Source organism: Chenopodium album, chromosome 8 (genome assembly GCF_948465745.1).
Source record: "Chenopodium album chromosome 8, dcCheAlbu1.1, whole genome shotgun sequence".
Classification (NCBI taxonomy): Eukaryota; Viridiplantae; Streptophyta; class Magnoliopsida; order Caryophyllales; family Amaranthaceae; genus Chenopodium; species Chenopodium album.
Window position 1 is genome coordinate 40,412,120 of NC_137841.1, and position 24,032 is coordinate 40,436,151.

Here is a 24,032-nt window from a genome sequence, read left to right on the forward strand (position 1 = left end):
GCTGCGATTTTGGGGTTACGATGGTTGCGTGGTTTTTGGGGTTAATGATTTCGGTGGTTGCGTCGGGTTTTCGAGGTGAGGGAAAAACGGCGACTCAAAGGGTGAGGGAGACGTGACGACCTGGGCTGTGGTGGAGGTTAGGGTGGATCGGTGGGGTGGTGGGCTACGCTATGGTGGTGGTCAGGATGCATGCATCGATGGGGGAAGGGGATGCTGGGTGATTTTCTGATTTTTTTTTGGTTTTTTTGGACCAATCAGGATTTGACACGTGTCAAGTGACCTGATATAATAGGTCATTGACTTTGGTTGACCAGTTTGGGATTGGGGAAAAAGAAGACCCCCCAAAGTTCGGATTATTCAAGAAAAATCCAAAGTTGTGATTATTTTACCAAAATTGATGAAAGCTAAGATTATTTTTTCTAATTTTTCCTAAAATAAATTGTAACTTATATAGAAAAGTAAAATTTTATATAATCACAAGATTTACAGGTATTGCAATCTACCTCTCCTTAAAACAAGTTTTGTCCTCGAAACTTAAAATAGAAAAAGTTAGGGTATTACAGTCTACCATCCTTTAAACAAGTTCCGTCCTCGAGATTTAAAATAGAAAAAATAACCTGTAAATTTGAAAGACAGTAAAAACTAAACCAAACATTTTTTTTAGGAAAATTTGCCAATTACTACTGCAAGTTAATACCACTTTGTAAATTACTACCGCAAATTAAAAAAGTTATGAATTACTACTGCAAAATTTTTTAAGATGTTGCGATTACTACCAAACCCCCATTAAACCCAACTATGACGTCATTGTATCACTTTAACCCATGTTTGACCATGGTTAAGGGCTTTAACCAGTAAAAAAAAAAAAAAGAAAATGGGTTAGGGATATAATGATGTCATGGTTAAGGAATTTAACCCATGTTTGACCATGGTTAAGGGCTTTAGCCATGGGTTAAAGAGCTATAACGACGTCATAATTGGGTTTAATGGAGGTTTGGTAGTAATCGCAACATCTTAAAAAATTTTGCGGTAGTAATTCACAGCTTTTTTAATTTGTGGTAGTAATTTATAAAGTGGTATTAACTTGCGGTAGTAATTGACAAATTATCTTTTTTTTTTTTTACCAAATATATAGATAGAGTAATAAATTATTAGGGGTATTACTTGATATAGTTAGTATTTCAATTGATACTTTTTCTAAATATTCATGCTATCAAGTGTTACTTTAATAGCCAACCTTTACCCAATGCTAATTGATAGATACTCGCTACTTGACCACTAAAAGCTGCAACAATGCCAAACAAGACTTTGATGCACCGTCTTTTTAAAACTGGAGTCTTTTATATCTGTCTTATCCTTTAAGCCGGAGTATCTTCTTAATCATACACTACACCACTGCTCTCGTCGCACTCCGCAACGGGCGCCACCAATTTTAGAGAATTAATAAGGCGGAGGTTGAGACGGCTGCAACACGGCGGGAAAAACAGTAGCACAACGACGGAGGTTTGCTGTTCATTTTAAAGTCATTGTTCCGAATCATATTTTTAATCGTTGAGTATGATATTGAAATTCGAATTTGTTGACAGTTGAAGTTGATTTGATGATATTCTACTTGATTTAGTGTTGTTAATCCATGGCTGTCACAATATCGAACGGTACATTCTTCGCCTTGTTCAAATATTCTTTTTGAGTTTTATTGTAATCCTTATGTGTTTTTTTTAAGTGACACACTTTCCATTTCCGGCTGTGTTTTTTTTGAGTGACACACTTCATTTTTTAGAAATTACCTATATTTTAATAATATATTTTCACCACACTATCTCTTACTTTATCATTTCTCACTCCTTTTATGTCCCCACTTTCTCTCACATTCTTTTACTTTATCATTTCTCACTCCTCCAACCTACCCACTAACATCTTATTTTATTAAAGTCAATAAAATCTCCTAAAACTCTGTGTCGGTCAAACTGTGTCATTTAAAAAAAACACAGAAGGAGTAATTGTTATTACAATTTGAAAAATTTGTCTGAAAAAACTTATTATAGTACTCTTTTTGTCAGAAAAAACCTTTTAAATTAAAATTTTTTTGCCAAAAGAAACCTGTTTTTTTGTTAAAGACAACCAAAAACTTTAATTAACCTAATTACCCCTAATTATCAATTAAACCTTAATTAATTAATTAAAAATCAAAAATAAAAAATAAATTGATAAATTAAAAAAACATAAACCACCCCCCAACCCCATCACCAGCTGCCACCCCTGGTAGCAACCGCCTCCACCCCTGCCTGCCACCAAAACCCCCCACACCCCTCCCCTTCCCCCGCGCCGGCAAAGTCCCTACCTCCTCCTTTTCCTTTGAACCACCACCGCGACCACCCACCAATCACTAAACCCTAACCCCAAAAACTCCCACCCCCCTCTCTACCACCACCACAAAACGGCCACCACTTCATTTCCTACACCCTGAAACGACAAGGGAAGGCCGTTTATGGGTGTGGAAAAAGGAGGGGTTGTTTATGGTTGTGGAAATGAGGGGTGGAATTTTCAGGTTAGGGTGTAGTAAGGGGTGGGTGGTCACGGCGAGTAAAAGGGAGGGGGTTGGGTCTCTGGTCGTCGTGATGGGTGAAAGGGAGAGGGTTGGGTCTCCTGTCGGCGCGGTGGAGAGGGTTGGGCTGGGTAGGCCAGCCTTAGGAGAGGAGGTTTGGTCAGTGTCGGAGATGGGTGGTGGTTCAAGGAAAGAAGAGGGTGATGCAGGGGGGGCGCGGGGAGGGGGTTTGTCGGTGCAAGGGGTAAGGATTCTGTTTGCGGGTAGAGGTGAGGGTGGGGGTGGCTGCAACCAAGGGAGGTGGAAGGGGGAGGGTGGCAGGTGGTAATGGGGTTTGGGGGTGGCTTAAGTTTTTTTTTTTTTTTTTTTTTTTTTTTTTTTTTTAATTTATCAATTTATTTATTATTTCTAAATAATTAAATAAGATTTAGTAGTTAAGTAAATAAGATGAAATAGATAATTAGGGTTAATCCAGGGCTAATTAGGTTAATTAGAGTTTTTGGTTGTTTTCAACAAAAAAATTTTAGAAATAGGTTTCTTTTGGCTAAAAAATTTTTAAAAGGTTTTTTCTGACAAAAAGAGGGTTATAATGGTTTTTTTGACAAATTTTCCTTACAATTTCAATTGTGAAATTTGACTCTGATTTTGCATTAGTTTTCTGCTTTATTCTGTTATTGTAGACACCATTCTTGACAAACTCAGAAATGGTAGTGCTAAATTTGAGCTTGTATCATCTGCTGTTGATTCTATTTCAACTCCCAACCCAGTTCAATTCCTTAACAACACCAGTTCTCTTTTTTTCGCCCGAATCGGACTTCCGCAGTAAGTTCTTATCCACTTCTCCTACCTTCGTTTTAAATTTTTGCAACGATTAAATACATTACGCTCACACTTCATGTCATGTTGCAAATAATATGAAATGAAGGTAGTAATTCATTTGTATAGTATGAGTTTGGTCAGGCAAATATTTTTGTTAAAATTATATGTTTTCTTATAAATTTAACTTCAGAAGTAGAGTTTCTTCCTCAAACATAAAGGTGGAGCGTTACACAATTCTGAAGGTCACTGGGGATGGCCGTTGCATGTTTCGAGCACTCGTAAGAATCTCTTGTTTGTTTGTTTTTTTTCTTTTTAGAGAGACCCATTAAGGACAATGATGTAGTTGAAATCTTGTACAGTTCAGGTTTGATAAACACTTTGCTATTAACTTATAAGTTTCAACTTCGTTAAGGGAGGAGTTGCATCCTTTGTTGCGTATATTTTTGTTTTGTTTAGCCCTTCATTTAGTAGAGCGCGTTATCATACCATTGGTTTTCGAAGGTATTGCACTATAGTTAGCTAAATCTTTTCATTTTCTAGTATCCGGAAAGTGTGAGGGAAAGTGTCTAATCATTGCATATAATGTGAAATTGAGGTAGTATTTGTTCAGATATATGCGCTCAAGATGCATCTTAAATGTAGGCGTAGTGTACAAGGCTCCTTAACCTGCTATTGATTCTAATATATGGTGCCCATATTAAGCCAAATATCTATTTTGAATTTTTCTAGGATGATAGTCTACAGATTTGGCAAGTACTATAGTATTACTGAAATAATGAAACTGGTTTAAAAAATCGAGCTTTGTGCGCGCCTGTGTGTTTGTTTTTTTTTTTTTTTTGAATGTTATTGCTCTACTAATAATAATATTCATTATGACATTAGGTTAAAGGCATGGCTAGGAACAAGGGAATAACTCTTACACCACAACAAGAAAGAGATAATGCTGGTATTTATTTATTTATTTCTTACCCTTCTCACTCTTTCTTCCCTTTTTAATCTTGCTTGACGATTTCAGATACATAGATAGTGCCTATGTAGTGTGTATCTTTTCCAGTTGTAATGAATTGGTTGGTGAAGAGTTAGAATTTTCCTACAATCCAATTGATTTATAACTTGTAAACATCTCGTTATATCTAATTACTTGAAACTTGCTATTACAGATGAGTTAAGAGCTGCAGTGAAAGAAGTTATTTGTGAAAATGAAAATGAACGGCGTCAATATCAGGAGGCAGTCACTGCAATTACTGTTGATGAGCCCTTGCACCGGTTTGTTTATATTTGGTTGCATCTTATGAAATTTGTGTAGTTAGCGTATTGGTTCTCAATGAACTCAGCTATGTGCTTTTCGGTCTCATTTATAAGCTTCTTTGCAGATACTGCCAGCGTATTGGACGACATGACTTTTGGGGTGGAGAGTCCGAGCTACTGGTTAGTCCTCTCCAAAGCCTGGTATATATTAGTATAGCATAGATGTATGAGTCAAGTAGTAAATAATTGTTTATAAACTCAATTGTGATAAGATGTAACCTGTTGACAAGTCCTTGACTAGAGTTGCTAGAACTTGTTCTTATGTACACAATGGCTTTATAACACTAGTCTAAGAAAGGTAATCGACCAAATTACTCTCTTTCTAGCTTCTTTTAGAGTATATCTGTCTCCTACCAACCAAATATCCCTCTTTACCTTCCTGTCTGGCTGCGTTTACCATGAATATGTCCTATGATTGTTCTAGATTCCTCCATCTCATACATAGAAGAAAACTAGTGTAGCAAATCCTACTTTAAGAACTATCAAGTAAGGAACATACTAGTATATGATTAAATGAATGAGTAATCTGTGTCTTATAAACATGAATTAAAGAACAATATGAACAATCATATAGAAGGATGATACTTTGGAAGTTTGGAGTTAGCCTTTGGAGCGCTAGTGTGAGACCTAGTAATTGATTTTTTTGGCAGTTTGAAACAATGAAATTGGAGGATGTGCAACAGTTTAATAAAGGGATTTAAGTTTACAAAAAAATATGTTCATCATAGAGCCATCTCCAGAAGTTCAATACAAACTAGGGATTTAAATTCAAATAATTGAATCTATTAAGGAGATGGCCGATTTACAATAATTAAGTCTAACTCAAGTATATGACGTGATGAAAGGCAAGAATGCAAGAGTCAACAATAGATGCCATGCTTAAGAGACAAAAACTTTCTTTTGAAAATATATGATGTAAGCCTGTAACAGTAACTTTCCCAAACAACACACTGTTATCTAGTTTTAAATCTACACTCATAAGCCTTAATAATGAATCTTATAACTTTTTTGTAGGTTTGTAGATCAAACTTGGTGGTAAAAGGAACTTAGGACCTTGCTATCATTGTAATGACCCCCACTACCTTGCTTAACCTAAATCACACTATGTTGACAATGACGAGAGAATTCAACTGGAATGAGATGTGTGGCCTCATTTGTACGTGCATGTATGTGCATGGTTGGTCGGGTCCATGATTAGGGTTAAAGCCTTAGTTTGTTGCAAATCTTTGGGTATCTTAATCGGGTTCATAGCTTGGTGTATCCTTTTGATGTCAAAGCTATAAAATTGTTAATTATCTATGTATAATTGTCTTTGCATTATTAACTTATATTATACAATGTATTTGCATTATTAACCTACTATTGAAAAAATTCACATGAAAAAAAAAAAAAAAATGAAATTATTGAATAATATAACCCATTTAAAAATTACAACTTTTTGATTGTTGACAATAACTATATGTCTTCATAAAAATTACAACTTTTTGATTGTTGACTAACTATATGTCTTCATAAAGCTTTGAAGGTGAGGCAACTTGCTTATACTTCCTCCATTAATATTTAGATGTGAGGCACCTTCTTTTACTTCCTCCATTGATATTTAGGTGCAACATTTTGACATCTCCACTATTCACATAATTCAATTTGTTTATATAAACAAGATAAATCATAACCACATGGAATCTTTTTACATGTATTCCAATGATTATTTTCAAAATTTAAATTTTTTGTGGGTTTTTAATTGTAAATTAAAAATATTTAATGTCAGATTCAGATTTAATATGAAGAATGCTGTGAAAGAGCAGTAAATAATGTGGGGAAACCATAAGCTGCGTACATCACATTGACCCCCATTATATTCATGAGCACACCAATCCCTAGAATGGTCACCCAAATACAAGAAAAGAACAACTGGCTGTACAAACCAGTCAAGAGAAAATAATAGAAGAAGCAAAGAAAATACATGAGCAGGATAGAAATAAGAGAGTAGGTATCCTCCTTTCATCAATATTTATTGATATTAATCATTTAAGATTGCTAGTGTATTATTTTTAAGAATAACTAAAGATATGAATTGTCAGTGTGACCTAGCAAGCCAAAACTTTCATGACACATGCTTTAATGAATAGAGGAAGAAGTAAACATGCATGTCTTGTCCTCTACATGTATTTGGAAGGCCCTCCCATCTACTTTGATTGCTTGTTTTGGTGAATGGTGACAATGTAGCATAAGTTTACTAAATTGAACCTGAAATAACATGTCAAACTGTCTGCAGAAGGCACAATTGCAAAATCTGCACCCTGCCAATTATTTTCTTGAATATCTAAATAAAATGTAGGTATGGTCAAACCAATAGTTTCCTTCTTGTCCCAATTTCAATATGATCCCATTCCTCATTTACCTGTACTACCTTAAATTTTAAATGCCTATATCCTGTTTAGCACTTAACCCATTTAGTAGCCCCAGTCTCTTAATATGAAAAATGACGGGACTAGCAATATTGTATCTAGTAATAATTAAAAAGGCTCAAGGTGCACCAAGGAGTTGAATTCCACCTGTAATGCTAATAACATGATAAGAAAATTGTACCTCCTCCTCTAGTTGATACCTACCTTTCAAATTATCCTTATCTCCTTATGGGGTTGAAGCTTGGTGAGGTGTAGGTGTAGGTGCTTTGGCCATGACAAGAAGAGTAGCAACTAAAACAATAAAGCAGGTGGTACATTTTGCCAAGATAGGCTAGTGTGGACCAAGCAGGGGATGCTGATGATGAATTTTTATGGGTGGGGGTATGAATGATTAGATGAGTTGTAGGGTAGGCTAGCAATCACTTTCTTCTTTAAGGCAGAGTTAGAGTTAGCCTGACGCCTGACCAGTAAGAAGTTGTTGATTACCTTGATGCACCAACTTAAATTTTATACAGGTAAACTTAAAAGGGAGAACTTTCTGGACGAAAATTTCCCTTGTCATAATGTCTAACGTCTTTTTACTCCAACTAACCATTTGGCACTTGGATCCATTTTGTAGCTCCTACTGTGAAGTTTGCTCATGAAACATGCCCCAAGGGATGAGACACTTAGATATAATGCACAAATGGTTATCACAGTTGAAATCAGTATCTTAAACAGTTGAAATAACATGATTTCTAGGTTTTTACTGATAATTTTGATTCACAGTGTTATATTATTTCAATAGGATACTCCGATGCTTTTCTTTTTCTTTATTTATTTATTTTTGACAGAAATACAAAGCGAATCTGTCCCCCCCCCCCCCCCCCCCCTCTTTTTCCTAACTGCTTTCTCTAGCCTTCCATGTGATGCAAAATTATATTAATGACTAAGCTAACACAGTGGAGCATGTATACTGTATAATTGTTGCTTGATTTCAAGTAATGGATTTCTGCAGTCAATCGGCCCATCTCCTTCCACAGTTAGCCAGCTTTTCTCCTGTCTATTGTGATGATATTAATGTGCAACTTTTTCCTCTTCTGAGCTTTTGCTATGGTATACTGAAGTGCTTTAACCAAGGTTCCTTGCTCGTACTAAGGACTTCCTTTTCTCCTTGCCAAATAATTCCTGGTTCAGTCATCATCATGCATGCTACTGTTCCTCGATTCATCATCTTCCAGACTCCTGCACAAGAGATGTTTGTTCTTGCGCACTGTTCTTCACCCTGGATCAGTTCGTACTTCTCTTCATTCTCTCATCTCTGCCTTGAGTTCATTGTTTTCTGCTCTTTTTCTTCGACTTTTGTACTAGCTTTTTCCTTTAACAAAGACATTTGGAACGGCATTACCCTCTGGGTCTCTTGAGATGGTATGTTTGTCGCCCCATTGCTTTATTAATCGATGGTTGATCTCTCTGTTAATTTCCTCTGCCCTTGCTATGATGTTTATCTCCATCGAAAGATTTGCAAGGTTTTGATCTATACCTTGGTTGACTATCCTGTTCCTGGCCCAGTGCAGCCTTGGGGGTGCTGAAGAGTAGTCTGTGCCAATATTGTTGTTATCAGGCTCCTTCTGCAACTAAGTCGACCTGTTATTTCCAATCTGTCACAAGTCCACTCTTCCAGAGGTGTCTTGCAAAATCACAGTGGTGTTTCCTGGTACTTTGGATTATTTGACTCATCTTCACAGCACATCACTTGCTTCTATATTTATTCCTCTTATTTTAAGCTCACTTCCAATTGGTTTGGCCTTGTTCAAAACTTTCCAGAGAAGGAGTATCTTACTAGGCTGATCCTTCCTTTTTCAGCTTTTTTTGTCTCTTTTTCTCCCCACTTCTCCCTCTTCACTCTTTACAATGGCTTTAGCCTTTTTATACCCAGTTCTAATTGTGTAGACTGTAGACTCCACTCCTCCCCTCGTTTCATACAGTTTGATCACCATTTCCTACTCCTCGTGGGTAATGAGAATGAATGTATTTCAACTACCGTTCTCTCATTGTAGAGCTCTTTGCACCTATTTATCTTCCATGTGTTCTTTTCATTGATCAGTTACCTGACATTATACTCCTCCCCCAATCGATCTTTAATTCTCCGCGGTGGCTCATGACCATTCACCCAAGGATGGTGAATTTTTGCTGGGCAACCAACCACAATTAGCCATAAGCATCCCGAATTTAAAAACTGGATTTCCCTTTTAATGCTCTTCCACCTCTAAGAACCTGCCATATTTCTCTCCCAAGAATTGTCAAAGAAGTTTATCCTATTGATTTTGTACGTTGTCCTGAAAACTTCACTTAGAAGCGAGTTCTCTTCTTGAATAATTTTTAAACCTTATTTAGCTAGGAGCACCTGGTTGAACCATCTAGCATCCTTAATCCCAAGACTTCCTTCGTCTTTTGGCTTAGTAATGCAGTTCCTCCTGTTCCAGTATACGCCTTTGTTTTTGTCAACCAGAACGTGCCACTACCTTTTCTTTTCTTTTTTTTTTTTTTTTTTTTATTCCTTGCCTGAGGCCCTGGCATGCTCGGATGTGTTTTCACAAGAAATTTTTTTTAAAATAAATAATTCTAAGTTTGTATTCACTATTTTTTTTAATCATGTTATTTTTAAGGAAAAATGGGAAGAAAAAAAATAGTTTTTGGCGCGAAATTTTTTACTGTGGATGCAACCACATTTAATTTTAGGAGAACTCCGGTGATTAATTTAGTTATAGTATAGATGCTCATTGGACATTTGAAAGCTGAGAATACATATGCTGCTAGAGAGCATAGAACTGAGTTAATTAACTTTAGCCTTCCTGCCTGTGAAAGAAAATTTTAATTACATGTATTTGTTTACACCTAAATCTAAGGCTGTAGGACCTTTGTTGCCCGAGTGCTGTTCATTCATTTTACAACACTCAAGTGGATCTTTTACCAGATTCGGATCTGGCTACTTGTCCTCATTGTGGATGCTTGCTGTTTCTTGCTGATATTCTGCATATGCCTGATGTCTTCAAAGACTAAAAATTATGATTGACATGCATCTTATGTTGCCGGTGACTTGTTTCTGTGCAGGTGTTGTCAAAGTTGTGTAATAAGCGGATCATTGTGTATATACCAGAAACAGAGGTTAGTATTCTAGTTGGAGAAACAGTTTATTTATTTTTTTATCTATATTATGTTGTATAGTGAAGATTTCTGCTTTCTGCCTTATAGCAATAGACTTTTTAGGGGTGCTTTAGTATTTTTGAAAGGAAAAATTGAAAGAAGTAATCCCACTTTTTCTCAACCTGCTCAAAACGAGCCCACCTTTGGATATTTTGTGAACAAGCCCACCTTTTACCCTTTTTTTCTTAAAATTTACCTAATATACGTGTTATCGGTCACAAGGGACCACTAGAAGAGAATACAACATAAAGATGGGATTATTAGATAAATAATCAAAATGTGAGTTTATTAGCAGCGAATTGGCCAAAGGTGGGATCATTAAAATCAATTTTTTCAAAAATAAATCCACTTGTTTATTAAGAGAGTAACCCCATTTTTTTTTATTTTACTAATCCACATTTGTAAGGTAATCTCATTTGTTCATCATCGAAAGCCATATTATTTGGATTAATTACCTTATACTAGGAGGTGCAACTGAGTGAAGCGACCATCAATGGCGGAATGGCCAGACATACTAACCTGACTTGAAAAAAAATGTAGGTACTGAGAGGAAAAATTGGTTGCAACAACACCAACTATGACGAAGGTGCGTGTAGCAGCACAACCTTTTAAGGGTGCGTCTACAACACAAACTATGTAATTGGGTGTACATATTAACATAAATAACACTAATGAACTAAGGTTCCATGGAAAAAGTGAAATCTCTATTATTTTATATATAATTGTTTAAACATTATTTAAACTTATATGATTTTCCATCATGTGTGACTAAATTAGTCTTACCTTTTATATATTTTTTTCATTTGAGCATTTTGCCAATAATTTACGTTGTTATGTGCACCCAAGTGCATAATTTGTGTTGTTGAGTGCACCCTTGAAAGGTTGTGCTGATATACGCACCTTTGTCATAGTTGGTGTTGTTGCGGCCAATTTTTCTAAAAAAAAAGGTGAAATGTTAGTAGTAGTCACTTAGAAAATTTAAAATAAATAAATAACTAAATATTAGTGGGATGGATAGTTATTATTTTTTTGTACAAGTTTAAATAATAATAATAAAAAAAGGTAGTGAGTAGGTAATTATTGTAAAAAAAAAAAAAATCACCCTTAGTGTTATAAGGGTTATCCCGTCATTGTTATTGGAGTTACTTTGTTCTTTTGCTAGCAAGCGGTTTGCCCCAATTGAATATTTTTTAGAAATAAGAGTCAATGTGCATATTTATGCTAATGCCTGGATTATATTATATGCGAAGGGAAAAAAAAAGAAATTATTGGGATGGGTAGTAAACATTATGTATACATTTTTTTGTTTCACATAGTGTTTCATATGTGTGCCTGGTCACACCGTGTGGCCAGGTTATTTGTTCTGGGGTTCATAAGTTACTCAAGGGTTACTCGGTAAGGGGTCACTCAATCGAGGGTGTCAGAGGTTACTTTGTTAGGGGTTACTCGCTCAAGGGTTATTCGGTCAATAGGGGGTTACTTGATCGGTCAATTAGGGGTTAATCAGTCAATGGATATTCGGTCAGTTATTTAGTTGTAGGGAATATTTCAAGCAATATCCCTAGCTTGAACCCCACTGCGATCATACACTAAAGTACGGTGACGTCCAAAGGGAAAGAAGATAAAACAAAAGAGTCGCCAACAAGTTTTAGGAACTTGTAAATCGTTCACAAGGTGAAGGTTACACTCCTTAACGATCCATGAGATCGTCGACTCCAATAAGTGTGGAACCATGACTGGTAGTTCGGGGATGAAGGTACAAATCCAACCTGAAAGAGATTGAACCTGCCCTAATAATAGACCTCTACTTTATTTCTGATCGTATTCATGTGCGCTTTCTGACTAACATGCAATCAATAGGTTTACCTTAAACCTGTTTCATCTATATTGGTTGAATATTAATGCACAAATAAATCTATTAATGGCGATCACTTGAATTATAATCAAATTAACCATAAACAAGATTATTAATTATCTTATTAAGCGTGATTACAAGTACCAATTCCCTTTAAACATGCATAAAAGGCGTGATCAAGCAATAACAATATATCAAGCAACGTAATAATCATAATAATAATAATAATTAAAATAATCATAATCATGTAAATATAACCATAAATCATGTTAAGCATAATAATAGCAAGATCCTAGGCATGATACTAACAAGATCAATAACAAACCCTAGCATGTCACTAAACATCAAAAATCAAAGCTTTAACCCTAATATGAATATTAGGAAAGAAATAGAAAGCATCACAGGAATCACAATTGTCATATTTGATATTAAAAATTATAGTTGTTACCCTAAACATGATACTAGGAAGATCAAAACGTCCTAACATGACATTAGGAATCATAATAACAACCTAGACATGATTTCTAAGAACCATAAAATCAATAAATCAATTAAAACACTTACTTGGATGTCTCGTATCTCTTTCTAATAACAAAATACACGCGTTAGTAACTTCAAGGAAAATAATAATCAAACAATTAAATTAAATAATTGAAATAGAGATTTGAGACCAAACCCTCAGAAATTATCAAACCTTTCACGTTTAAGACGAAAGCACCTTCGAATTATGTTAGGTGTGTCTAGTGCTAATGTATGAGGAATTGTGTTTGTAAAAGGACTAGTTTAGAAAAAGAGAGAAAATCAAGAAATTCTTGATGAGAGTTGATGAGAAGAATTGATGGAATTTGATGATTGAAAACAGAGGTTTTAGGAGGCTATTTATAGAGAAAATCAGTCGGATGTGATAAAAAACGAATCAGAGTTTCGAAAAGAATAAAACACGACCGCAGCGCTAAACACGCGCGTGTCGCCAAACGCCGGACACTAGCGCCAGGGCGCCCTGGTCCTGTCGTTAGACGCTGGAAAACAGTTTTTGCGGATTTTGTTTTTATTATATCTTTTGATCCAGAAGTCCAAATAAGTCATGTAATATGTCATTGGAAAGCTCTTGAAGTCTATTTTCCAACCCAATTGGAATCAGATTAAAATCTTTTGTAGATAAAAAGATGTGGCCGTAATAGTGGAAGAGTGTCAGTTTTGGAAAGAGTTTCATATTTCATTCATATCTTTTTCGTTATAGCTCAGATTTAATATTATAATATATCATTGGAAAGATAATTTCAAGATCTATCCAACCATATAAAATTTTGATAAAGATTATGAGGCACGAAAATAAAATCTGAATACATTCCACTTCGTACAAAACAAGGATTCTTAAAAAGATTAGTTTTATTCAATTTCAAACTCTTTTAAACATAATTATCAATCCTAACTCCATTCTAGAATACTATAATCAATCCTAATAGCTTTAGGAATGATCCTCTAGATCATTGGGCCGTATATAAAATCCAAATCGGGCCCAGTTTAGTATTTTGACCATAACTTCCTTATTATTCATCGGAATTGGGCTTATAATATATCGTTGGAAAGGTCTTTTCAAGCCCTATCCAACTAATTATTGGACCCTTATCATGGACCAAACTAAACTGGAATGCACGTTTTTCATAAATAAGGTAAGAAAAGAAATATTTTCAAAAACAGAAAGAAGAGATATTTTAATAAAAACACCCTCATCACTTAACTTTTCACACTTTCGCTTTGTTCGATAATCAAATTACATGAAAGGTATTCATCACTGGGTTTGGTTTTGGGGAGACACATTTGAGTGTCTACATTAGTAAGGGTTACTTAGTTGGGCAGGGGTTATTCGGTCAGAAGTTACTCCGACAGGGTTACCTGGTTAGTGTTTTGTGTGTGTCAGTCGGTCACACGGTGTGGCTAGCTAGACATAATCACATAAATCGTGCTATTTTGATTTTGATAATTATTGAATTAATAAAAAGGTGTGGTTAAAAAGAAAACAATTGTTAATTTTTTAATGGAAAAATAGTGGATCATATGGTGGTTGAATTTTTTATTTTAAATGAAGTACATATAATTTTAAGATTGATTATCAAGTGAAATGCGGAAAAGTTAGGAAAAAAATGTGCAAAATTAATATAGATTCCTTGAAATTTTGGGGACTAGGGTTTTTTAAAACCAAATTTATTGGTTGATATATTAAAAATAGGTAATTTTCTTGTTTTGTTTAAATGAAGAACGTATAATTTTAAGATTAATTTTCAAGTGTTATGTGGAAAATTTAGGAAAAAATGTACAAAATTAATATAAATTCCTTGTAATTTTGGGGTCTGGGGTTTTTAAAAACCAAATTATTAGTTGATATATTAAAATAGGTAATTTTTTGTTTTTCATTTTTTTTTGAGTAAAATGCATAGTATGTGTTATTAGTAAAAAAAATAATAAGTCTATGAATAACTTCTACTATTACTTTTTTTTTTTCGTCAAAAAAAAAAAAGAAAAAGTAAAAAAAGTAATAGTGGAAGTTATTCATAGACTTATTATTGTTTTTACGGCTATTTCACCAAATGCCATTGAGTACTTTAAAAATTCACCAAATGCCATAGGACTTTTCAGAATTCACCAAATGCCACCGAGTTCTTAAAAATTTCACCGAGTGCCATTAATGACTAACGGCAGTAACTCCGTCAGTCATTGAGGCTAATTATGCTACGTGGTGGCTTATGATTGGTTCCTTTTATTATTATTTTATTTATCAAAAAAATAATAATAAAAAAAAAACGAATCCCAGCCACTCTTCCCACCGCTCCACCGCCCCTACGCCAGCCCAACCCCTTGCCTCCACCCCCACCGGCGACCAACATCGTCGGCGGCCACCCTTCCCCTTGACCCTATGCCCCCTACCATTTGCATCCACTCCCCCCCTAACACAACCATCCCTGACACCCTAATAAAACCCCCAAAACAAAGTCTCCTAAATCGGGTTTTCGATTTTAAGCGAGGTGGTTCAGGGGGTGGAGATGGGAGGGAAAGGGGTGGTTTGCGTTCGTCAGAGCAGGGAGGGATGGAGTGGAGGGGGTTACGGATTTAGGGAAACCGATATTGGGGTTTAAGGTGTCGAAACCCTAGATTTCGATTTTTGGGGATTTTAATTTAGGGTTCCGGTGTGGTGGTTGAAAGGGTGGAGCTCGGAGGGGATGAACTGATTTGGGTTCTCCGGCGTGGGGAGGGGGGCTTTGGTCGTCGGCGGTGGTGAGGGGAGGGATTTTCGAGGGAGAAGGAGAGTTTGCGTATCGGCTGGGTGTGTTGTCGGTGCGGGCTGGCTACGCTGGGTCGCTGGCAGCGTGGTTGTTCAGGACTGGGTCGCCGTCGCGGTGGGGTCTGGTTGGAGCCGGGGATACGGTGGTGGCAGTGATAGACGATGGTCGGGCTGGGTCATGGTGGGCAGTGTTTTTTTTTTTTTTTTTTTTTTAAAGTTTTTTATTAAGTAATTAATTTACTAATTTAATAAGCAACCAATCATAAGCCACCGCGTGGCATAATTAGCCTTAATGACTAACGGAGTTAACCACCGTTAGTCATTAATGGCACTCGGTGAATTTTTTAAAAACTCGGTGGCATTTGGTGAATTTTAAAAAGTCCGACGGCATTTGGTGAATTTTTAAAGTGCTCAGTGGCATTTGGTGAAATAACCGTTGTTTTTATTATTTTTTTTTTTTTAAAGTGAAAGTTATCCGAAGGATAGTGTAAAAAAAAGGCATGAGAATTGAGGATTGAGGATTAGAGAAGCCTCATTAATTTACTGTTAAATTATATATGTGCAAAATTAATATAAATTCCTTGTAATGTTGGGGACGGGAGATTTTAAAAACCAAATTATTAGTTGATATATTAAAATAGGTAATTTTTTGTTTTACAAATTTTTTTTTTTTTTTTTGAGTAAAATGCATAGTATGTGTGTTATTAGTAAAAATGGTAATAGTGGAAGTTATTTGAAGATTTATTATTGTTTTTATTTTTAAAAAATGTTGAAGTTATTTGAAGGATAGTGGAAAAAAAGAAGTACATGAGAATTGAGGATTAGGGGTTTGGAGAAACCTCATTAACTTACTCCTAAATTATATATTAAATGTGAAGTAATTATATTAAGAGTTTTATTTATTCATTTATTTATATACTTGAGTGGTGGGGGGAAAATCAAATTGGACCTTGGTCGCTTAGCATTTCAGTTTCCAAATTCAATCCTAGATTTGTAGGTATAGTGCCAGGTGTAGTTAATCTAAAATTAATGTACACCCAAATGCAAATTGCGACTAAGAATATTTTCTAGTCATTTTACTTTTTTTTTTGTTCATTTTATAAAGGAAATTTTAAATTTTGCTACTATCAAAATATCATGTTTTGACTTTTTTTTTTTTTTTAGGAAATGTTTTGATTTTTGTTACCAATCTAAAATTTACATTAAATATTTATTTAAAAAGAAAAAACTTTTAAAAAACTTAAAATTAAATAAAATCCCAGACACTACTAGCCAAACACTTTACAATCCCTGCAATCCTCTAATTGGCCTCAATTGAAAAAGGGTGAATTAGGTTGTAGAAAACAGAGGAATTTGTTGGAGGAATGGAGGATTAAGGGTTTGGATAAAGGATTTAATGGGGTTTTGAGGGAAGCTACAATTATGGAGAAGAGGGTTTAACGGGGTTGTTATGCTATTTCAAGTTGCTCGATTTGGGATTTTCGATGCTGTCGTTCGACGGTTGCTTAGTTTGGTAATTTATGCTATTGTTGTGCAGCTGCTTGTGTGGAGGTGGGTTCGATTGGTGATGTTGTCGTCGGCTGTTAACAGTGTGATTGGAGTGGTGGTGGCAAGGTGATTGTGGTGAGGTTGATGTGTTGTGGCTGCTGTGCTGGGGTTGTGTGGACGGTGGCAATGAGATTGAAGAGTGAAGGAAGGTGGTGGAAGGGTTGCCGGCACCGGGGATTGTTTGGGCGCTAATAGTTGGTACGGGGAGAGGGGAGGAGGAGGGATTGGAAGTGAGAGCTGAGGAGGGAGGGGTGGCTGGAAGGTGGCAAGGAGGGTGGCTGCTACGGTGGTTGGGCCCCACTAATAGAAATAGTCACCAATTCTGATAAATGGTAACAAACTTATGTTTTTTTTAGGTGGTAGTAAAATTTTTTTTAAAAAATTTGGATGGGTAGCAAAAGTTAAAGAGGTGTATTTTTTATTAGAGAAAGTATTACTGACACATGAATTGTTTGGTGTGGGAGAATTAGCTGATATATTTTACTCGTTGGCTGATATGTTTCATGTGTTGGCTGATATGTTTCATTTGTTAGCTTATATGATTTTTGGGTTGACTATATATATATATATATATATATATATATATATATATATATATATATATATATATATATATATATATATATATATATATATATATAGTAGGCTAATGTATTTATTTTGTTAGCTGATATACATATTTTAATTGTTGGATGATATATTTCATTTTGTTACTGATATGTTTATTTTGTCGGCTTATCTTGTTGGCTGATACGCTTCATTTGTTGGTTAATATGTTCAATCTGTTGACTTATATGTTCCTTCTGTTGGCTTATACGGAGTATGCTCCTTGTGTTGGCTTATATGCATCCTTTGTTGGCATGTTGGCAGATATATATTTTTTGTTGGCTTATAGTTCCTTTTGTTGCTGATACACTTTCTTTGTTGCCTTATATGTTTCTTATCTTAGCTGATTTGTACCATTTGTTGACTGATATGTATCTTTTCATTCTTTTGTTGACCGATAAGTTTGTTCTGGGCTGATTTTTACCTTTTGTTAGCTGATACTTCCTCTGTTTTTAAATACTTGCTCCACTTTCCTTTTCCGGCCGTTTTTAAATACTTGCTTCATTTCCTTTTTTGGAAAGCTTTTACAATATTTAATTCATTTATCACACTTAATGGACCCAATATAATACTCTCTCTCCTCCCATTCTTACACTATTGCTTTTTACAAATTTTTTTTTCTCAACTACCCCACTACCTTTATATTTTAATACTTTTTTCAATTCTCCTAAAACTCCGCGTATGGAGAAATGGAGCTAGTATTTAAAAACGGAGGGAGTAACATACATTAACTGATAGATATGCGTTACTCCCTCCGTTTTTAAATACTTGCTCCATTTCTCCATACGCGAAGTTTTGGGAGAAATTGGAGAAAGCAATAAAATATGGAGGTAGTGAGGTAGCTGAGAAAATTAAAAAATGTAAAAAGTAAAAGTGGTGGATGAATAGGAGGAGAGAGAGTATTATGTTGGGTCCACTAAGTGTGAGAAATGAATTAAATATTGTAAAACCTTTCCATAAAAGAAAATGGAGCAAGTATTTAAAAACGGCCGAAAAAGAAAAGTTGAGCAAGTATTTAAAACGGAGTGACTATTTGTTACTTTGTATCTTATATGATTAACAAATGTATTTTTATCTAACAAACAAATAAACCCATCACAAATCCTCACCAAGTCAACCATATCATATCATCATCGTCATAATGTCATCATCATCACCACTTGTTAAAATTAGACAACTTCCCAACGTACCCACCACCACCATCACCACCACTTTCATCGCACCTCTTTCGCTCTCTTCCTCCATTCTCGCCCAATCACAACTCCACCAGGAGCAAACCACGACCACCAACAATCGAACCTCCAATTCCCCTGCCTCACTCCACCGTACCAGCCACTATTTTAGATCTACCATTGTTGTCTTCATCCACCATTGTCATCTTCATCGTCATCGCAACCGAGCACCGCACCACCAATCGATCCTCCACCAGCCGCACTCGCCTCTAATTCTCCACTACCCCACTTAGCAACCACCAGCCGCATCTTAACCCGCATCTTAACCACCATCCCCTGCCAACAACAACCACCATAAGATTGCCATTTTTTTTTTAAGGAATTGAAAATCATTTATGGCCTGTTTGGTTCCAAGCATTTCATTTGAAATGCTGGATTTGGGCCAAAAAACAAAAAACATGTTCGGGTAATGTTAAAATTTGAATTTGCATTTGGTTGAAATCCAGCCCTTAAAGAATTATACCCATTTTATCAAAATTTCAAATTCCATCCCAAAGCCTATCATTTCAAATTCTTACTTATATTATATATAAAAAAAAATAAAAAAAATTTAAAAACCGACTCTCTCACCTAAGGATAGACCTGATTTCCCCTTTTCTGATTTTCTCTCTCCTCACCTTGATTTCTCTCTCCTCCATTGAAGCATTTTGTGAGCTCTTTACTTCATTGAAGATTGATGTGTTTTTTCGTACTCAAATTCTCCATTAGAGCAACTAGTGAGCTTTAATTTGTCTTCTTTGTGTAAGTGTACTCTCAATTCTCCATTAAGGTTGCGTCTGAGCTTTTCTCTGTCCTCCATTGAAGTGACGTATGAGCTTTCTCTCTCCTCCATTGAAGCGGCGTGTAAGGTCTCTCTCTCCTCCATTGAAACGGCATGTGAGCTTTCTTTCTCCTCCATTGAAACGACATAAGAGCTTTCTCTTGGCCCCCACTGAATCATCTTAATTTCCGGATAATATCGATTAATACACAAATTTTTGGTCGAAATTGTCACTTAATTTTCAGTTTTTTCGATTAAATTTTTAATTACTGAGTATAAATTCCTCCAATTTATAGTTAAATGTTTATAATTTGATTAGCTAATTTATTTTCATATTTTTCTGCTTGTTTAATTTAATTAATTATCTATCATGAGTATTAATTAAGTAAATGTAGTTTTTTTTTAATGAAAATTTTATTTGCTTAATTCAAAATATCAGTCATCTCCAAACAAAAGTTAGGATTTTAAATTTTGGAAATGAAATTCTAATGTTTCCCAAACACCTAATAATGGAATTGAATATCAAAATTTCAAATTCTGAAATTCAATTCCAACATTTGAAATGAATATCATGTTTCCAAACACAACCTTATCTTTTTTTGAAGGACTTGAAAGTCATTCAATTAGGGTTGATGATTAATTGATTTTGTGGGTGTTAATCAAAATTATGAATGACAAAATAAAATAAAACCGAACGAGTATAGTGAAAGGAGGAGAGCAGAGGAGAGAGAAAGAAAAGGGAAGAGAAAATTAAGGTAGCCGCTAAAGGTGGGCATAGTGTCGTGCCGGCTTCGCGGTGGGCCGTGCAACCCACGGCACAGCACAACCCACGTGCCTGGCGGGTCTTGCCTTGCCGGGCTGTGGGCCAACCCGTAATTTTTTTAATATATATATATATATATATATATATATATATATATATATATATATATATATATATATATATATATATATATATATATATATATATATATGGGGAGACTCTCGTGAGAATTTTTCTTGTATGGGAATTTTTCTTATGTGAGAACACTTTTTATGTTCTAAATTTTTACTCGTATGTTCTAAATTTTAAATATGATGTTCTAAACTTTTTCCCTGGTGTTCTAAATTAAAATCAGATGTTCTAAATTAATATTCACATGTTCTAAACCATAAATTAGTTAAGTTAGATGTTATAAATTTCGAATGACTTATTCCGAAATTTTAACTTATATGTTCTAAATTTTAAAACGTGCATGTGTTTTAAGATTTTTAGTTATATGTTCTAAATTCGAAAGCATATGTTCCAATTTTTACTCACATGTTATATATTTTAAATTATATGTTCAATATTTTTACTCCCATTTTCTATATTTTATACCAAGTGTTCTAAATTTTTTATTCACATGTTCTAAATTTTAAATCAGATGTTCTAAATTTAAATCATATGTTCTAAATTTCATAAAGCAAATTTTTTTAATTTTTACTCACATGTTCTAATTCTTGAATTAGATGTTCTATATTATTGCTCACACACATGTTCAAAATTATTAGTCATATGTTCTAAATTATTATTCATATGTTCTAAATTTAAATTTTAGTCGCATGTTCTAATTTTTTACTCGTATGTTCTAAATTTTTACTCGTATGTTCTAAATTTTTACCAACATGTTCTAAATTGTAGATCAGTTCTCATATAAGTATGAATTCTCACATATGAAGTTTATATAAATAATGTAAGTATTATTATTATTTTATTTTATTTTAATTTTTTTTATGTTTATGGTATAGAGTAAATACAAATAGAAGGTATTAATGTTTGGCAAAAGTTGCAAACAAGGTACTCAAGTTATTAAAGTTGCAAACAAGGTACCGAAACCTTGGCTGGAGGTAAAAAATCCGGTGGTTACCTGTTCCAACCAGTTACCTCAATTTAATTTTTTTTTTTTTAATTTAAAAAATGAAGGAAAAAGCTGAATTGGAGCAATTAAAAATAGATAAAAAGTCTATTCTCTTTCCTCATCCCCTTTCCTAAAACTTTTTCTCTACTCCCTTCCATGGCAGGGCAACCATAATTGCTTCCTTCACCATGAAATATAGATAAATTCAACTAAAATCCCATGAGATATAAAAATAGAATCCTACATGAATAAAAGCTAGCACCTAAATCGATCAATTCCTCAAACTCAACCACAAGTAAATCATAATATCAATAGCCTAAACCCCAAATAAATTTAACCCCCAATCACCTAAAAAAATGGTTGCCATAATAAACCTATCACTAATGATCTGGGGTTTTTTGGCTGGAAATTAGAGGGCTAAGGTATTGAATATGAATAGTGTGATTAGCGGAAGTGATTGAAGGTTGTTGTTCATTAGTAGGTAGTAGCAGTACCACACTGAATCAATTGCTTCCACTTTCAAAAAAAAGACAAATGCACAAAAATTTCTTAATTAACTTCTAGATTGAATCAATTGCCTGAAGAAAGTGATATATGAGTATAATCTGTTGTTGCTCACTCTTTTTTTTCGATTTGTGTTTTCCGTGGGCTTTGTTGTGGGTCGACGCCGGAGAGGAGGGTGTTGGGTCGGCTAGGGAAGAGATTTGGTTGTCGATGGTGGGTGGCAAAAGGCTGGTTGGTGGTTTCGTGGTTGCTGATATGGGTGGTGTTATGCATATGAGGAGTGAGAAATGAGGAGTGAGGAGTGAGGGTAATGTATATATATATATATATATATATATATGAAGTAATAATTTTTTTTCTGTAACTTTTGTAACAGTCAAATGTTAAAACTCTCCAAACATTAGTATCTTTTGATAAATGTGTCATTAATTTAATTTTTCCTTTTTTTTTGCAAATGGTAACCTGTTGTAGTAGGTTGATTAAGGGTTGAGTACTCTAACTGCAACTTCTCTAACTTCAGTACCTTACTTGCAACTTTCTTCAAACATCAGTACTCTCTATTTGTGTTTACTCTTAAAATATAACTTTTTTGAACAACTTTAATTTAATTAAGTTTATATAAATAAACATAATTAAATAAGTTTATATAAATAAACTTATCAATTTATTAATTAAATAAGTTTATATAAATAAATTTAATTAAATAAGTTTTAATATAATTGGGCATGGGCCGTGCCGGCGTGCCGATGATCGTGCCCCTGCCGGATTTCAATTGTTTGTTCACGGCAAGGCCCATGGCCCACAAGTGAGCCACTGTGCCGGAGTCGTCCCGGGCCCGTGCCGTCGGTGTGCCGGCACTGTCTGTGCCCATCTTTAGTAGTCGCACAAACCCTTGGTGCGGTGCCAACACCCAATAGATTGTGTTTTTATTAAATGAGCAAAAATTACGGTTTGGTGCACCTACTTCTATGTTTACCTATGTGTATATAAAAGATGTTGTATTACTCATGACATGATTTAAATTCTTGTTATTCCTTTTTGATCTAACCTTAACTACAAGTCATATGCATACTATTTTTTTTATAATTTGAAAACTGGTCTCTTAAGATAGATTTGAGAAAACAAGCTGCCAAAACTGGATTATTTGAAAGTTGAAATTACCCCAAGACATAAGAATTCAATAAATCAATATTACTAATGGTAATTTTGTTGTTTACCTAGATTAATTTCTCTGCGTAAACCACATTCTCAAGAAACAAGCTTAAATTTATGAGCATAAATAAAATTTATACAAAAAGTTACTAACTCCAATCATCTGGTCCATAATTAATAGTCATATTACTAGTTCAAATAACATTATTAATGTTATTACAAATTCGAACAATTCCTTGCACAGTTTCAGTTATTGGATTTTTAAAGTTAAATTTTACCATACTTTATTTAATTATTCATTTTTTTGTTTTTCCTAATGACTTGTTTATTTTTGTGTAGCATAAAAGTGGCAAGTGGGGGTCTGGATTCATTCCAATTGCAGAATATGGAGCAGTAAAGAAAAAGCAACCACGACATGTTGTGAGATTACTTTACAGCGGAAGGAACCATTATGATCTCCTTGTTTGATTATCATCTTCTATTTTGTCCAATGTTTGACAACAGAGAAAAGGAAATGGAAAATAATGTGTTCCTAATGTAACCCCAACATCTTTGTATTACGCACTTAAAATTTTAATTTTTTTTCAAAATTTTTTTTTTAATTTTTTTTTAATTTTTAATTTTTTGTATGGAGTTATGACTCTTATGAGCGGCTGAGTATTGAAAGCAAAGATATAGGGAATGCGAAAATATTAGGAAAAATATGCAAGAAAAAAAATAGGAAAAAAAATCTTGGATGACGAATTGATGAGCACTAGAAATAAGAGAGCACGAGATAAATCCAACTTTAACCTATGAATCATTGAAATCATTTCCAGAACACCTTTTCCATCCAAAATTAACTATTTTTGGGCGAAAATTTGAGTTCGGGGCCCTAATCAGCTTTCAAACGGGTTTAATATAATAAAATCGTGCTACTAATCTAATTAGCAACATAAAACTAGAAAAA

At 34.5% G+C, this 24,032-nt stretch overlaps 1 protein-coding gene across 6 annotated transcripts; it reads left to right on the forward strand.

Moving 5' to 3' along the window:
• The first annotated feature begins 1,316 nt into the window (after positions 1-1,316).
• On the forward strand, positions 1,317-23,643 carry LOC145556051 (OVARIAN TUMOR DOMAIN-containing deubiquitinating enzyme 3-like). 6 transcript variants are annotated; one of them, XM_081617732.1, is made up of 9 exons: positions 1,317-1,503; positions 1,587-1,655; positions 3,226-3,367; positions 3,555-3,642; positions 4,247-4,310; positions 4,525-4,630; positions 4,738-4,813; positions 10,174-10,227; positions 10,807-11,022. In XM_081617732.1, exons 2-9 carry the CDS (start codon positions 1,634-1,636, stop codon positions 10,876-10,878), a joined length of 624 nt encoding a protein of 207 aa, XP_081473858.1. In that variant the 5' UTR covers positions 1,317-1,503; positions 1,587-1,633; the 3' UTR covers positions 10,879-11,022. The 6 variants fall into 6 exon arrangements, with proteins under 6 accessions (XP_081473858.1, XP_081473856.1, XP_081473855.1 ...); XM_081617730.1 differs by lacking the exon at positions 10,807-11,022 and adding an exon at positions 23,423-23,643 and having other exon boundaries at positions 1,318-1,503; positions 1,622-1,655; XM_081617729.1 differs by lacking the exon at positions 10,807-11,022 and adding an exon at positions 23,423-23,643 and having other exon boundaries at positions 1,319-1,503.
• Positions 23,644-24,032: the final 389 nt, after the last annotated feature.

Coding starts and splice junctions, on each gene's coding strand:
- LOC145556051 (XM_081617730.1), top strand. CDS start 1,634: ATGGCTGTCACAATATCGAACG. Junction 3,368..3,554: donor GCCCGAATCGGACTTCCGCA/GTAAGTTCTTAT, acceptor ATTTAACTTCAG/AAGTAGAGTTTCTTCCTCAA. Junction 3,643..4,246: donor GTTGCATGTTTCGAGCACTC/GTAAGAATCTCT, acceptor TTATGACATTAG/GTTAAAGGCATGGCTAGGAA.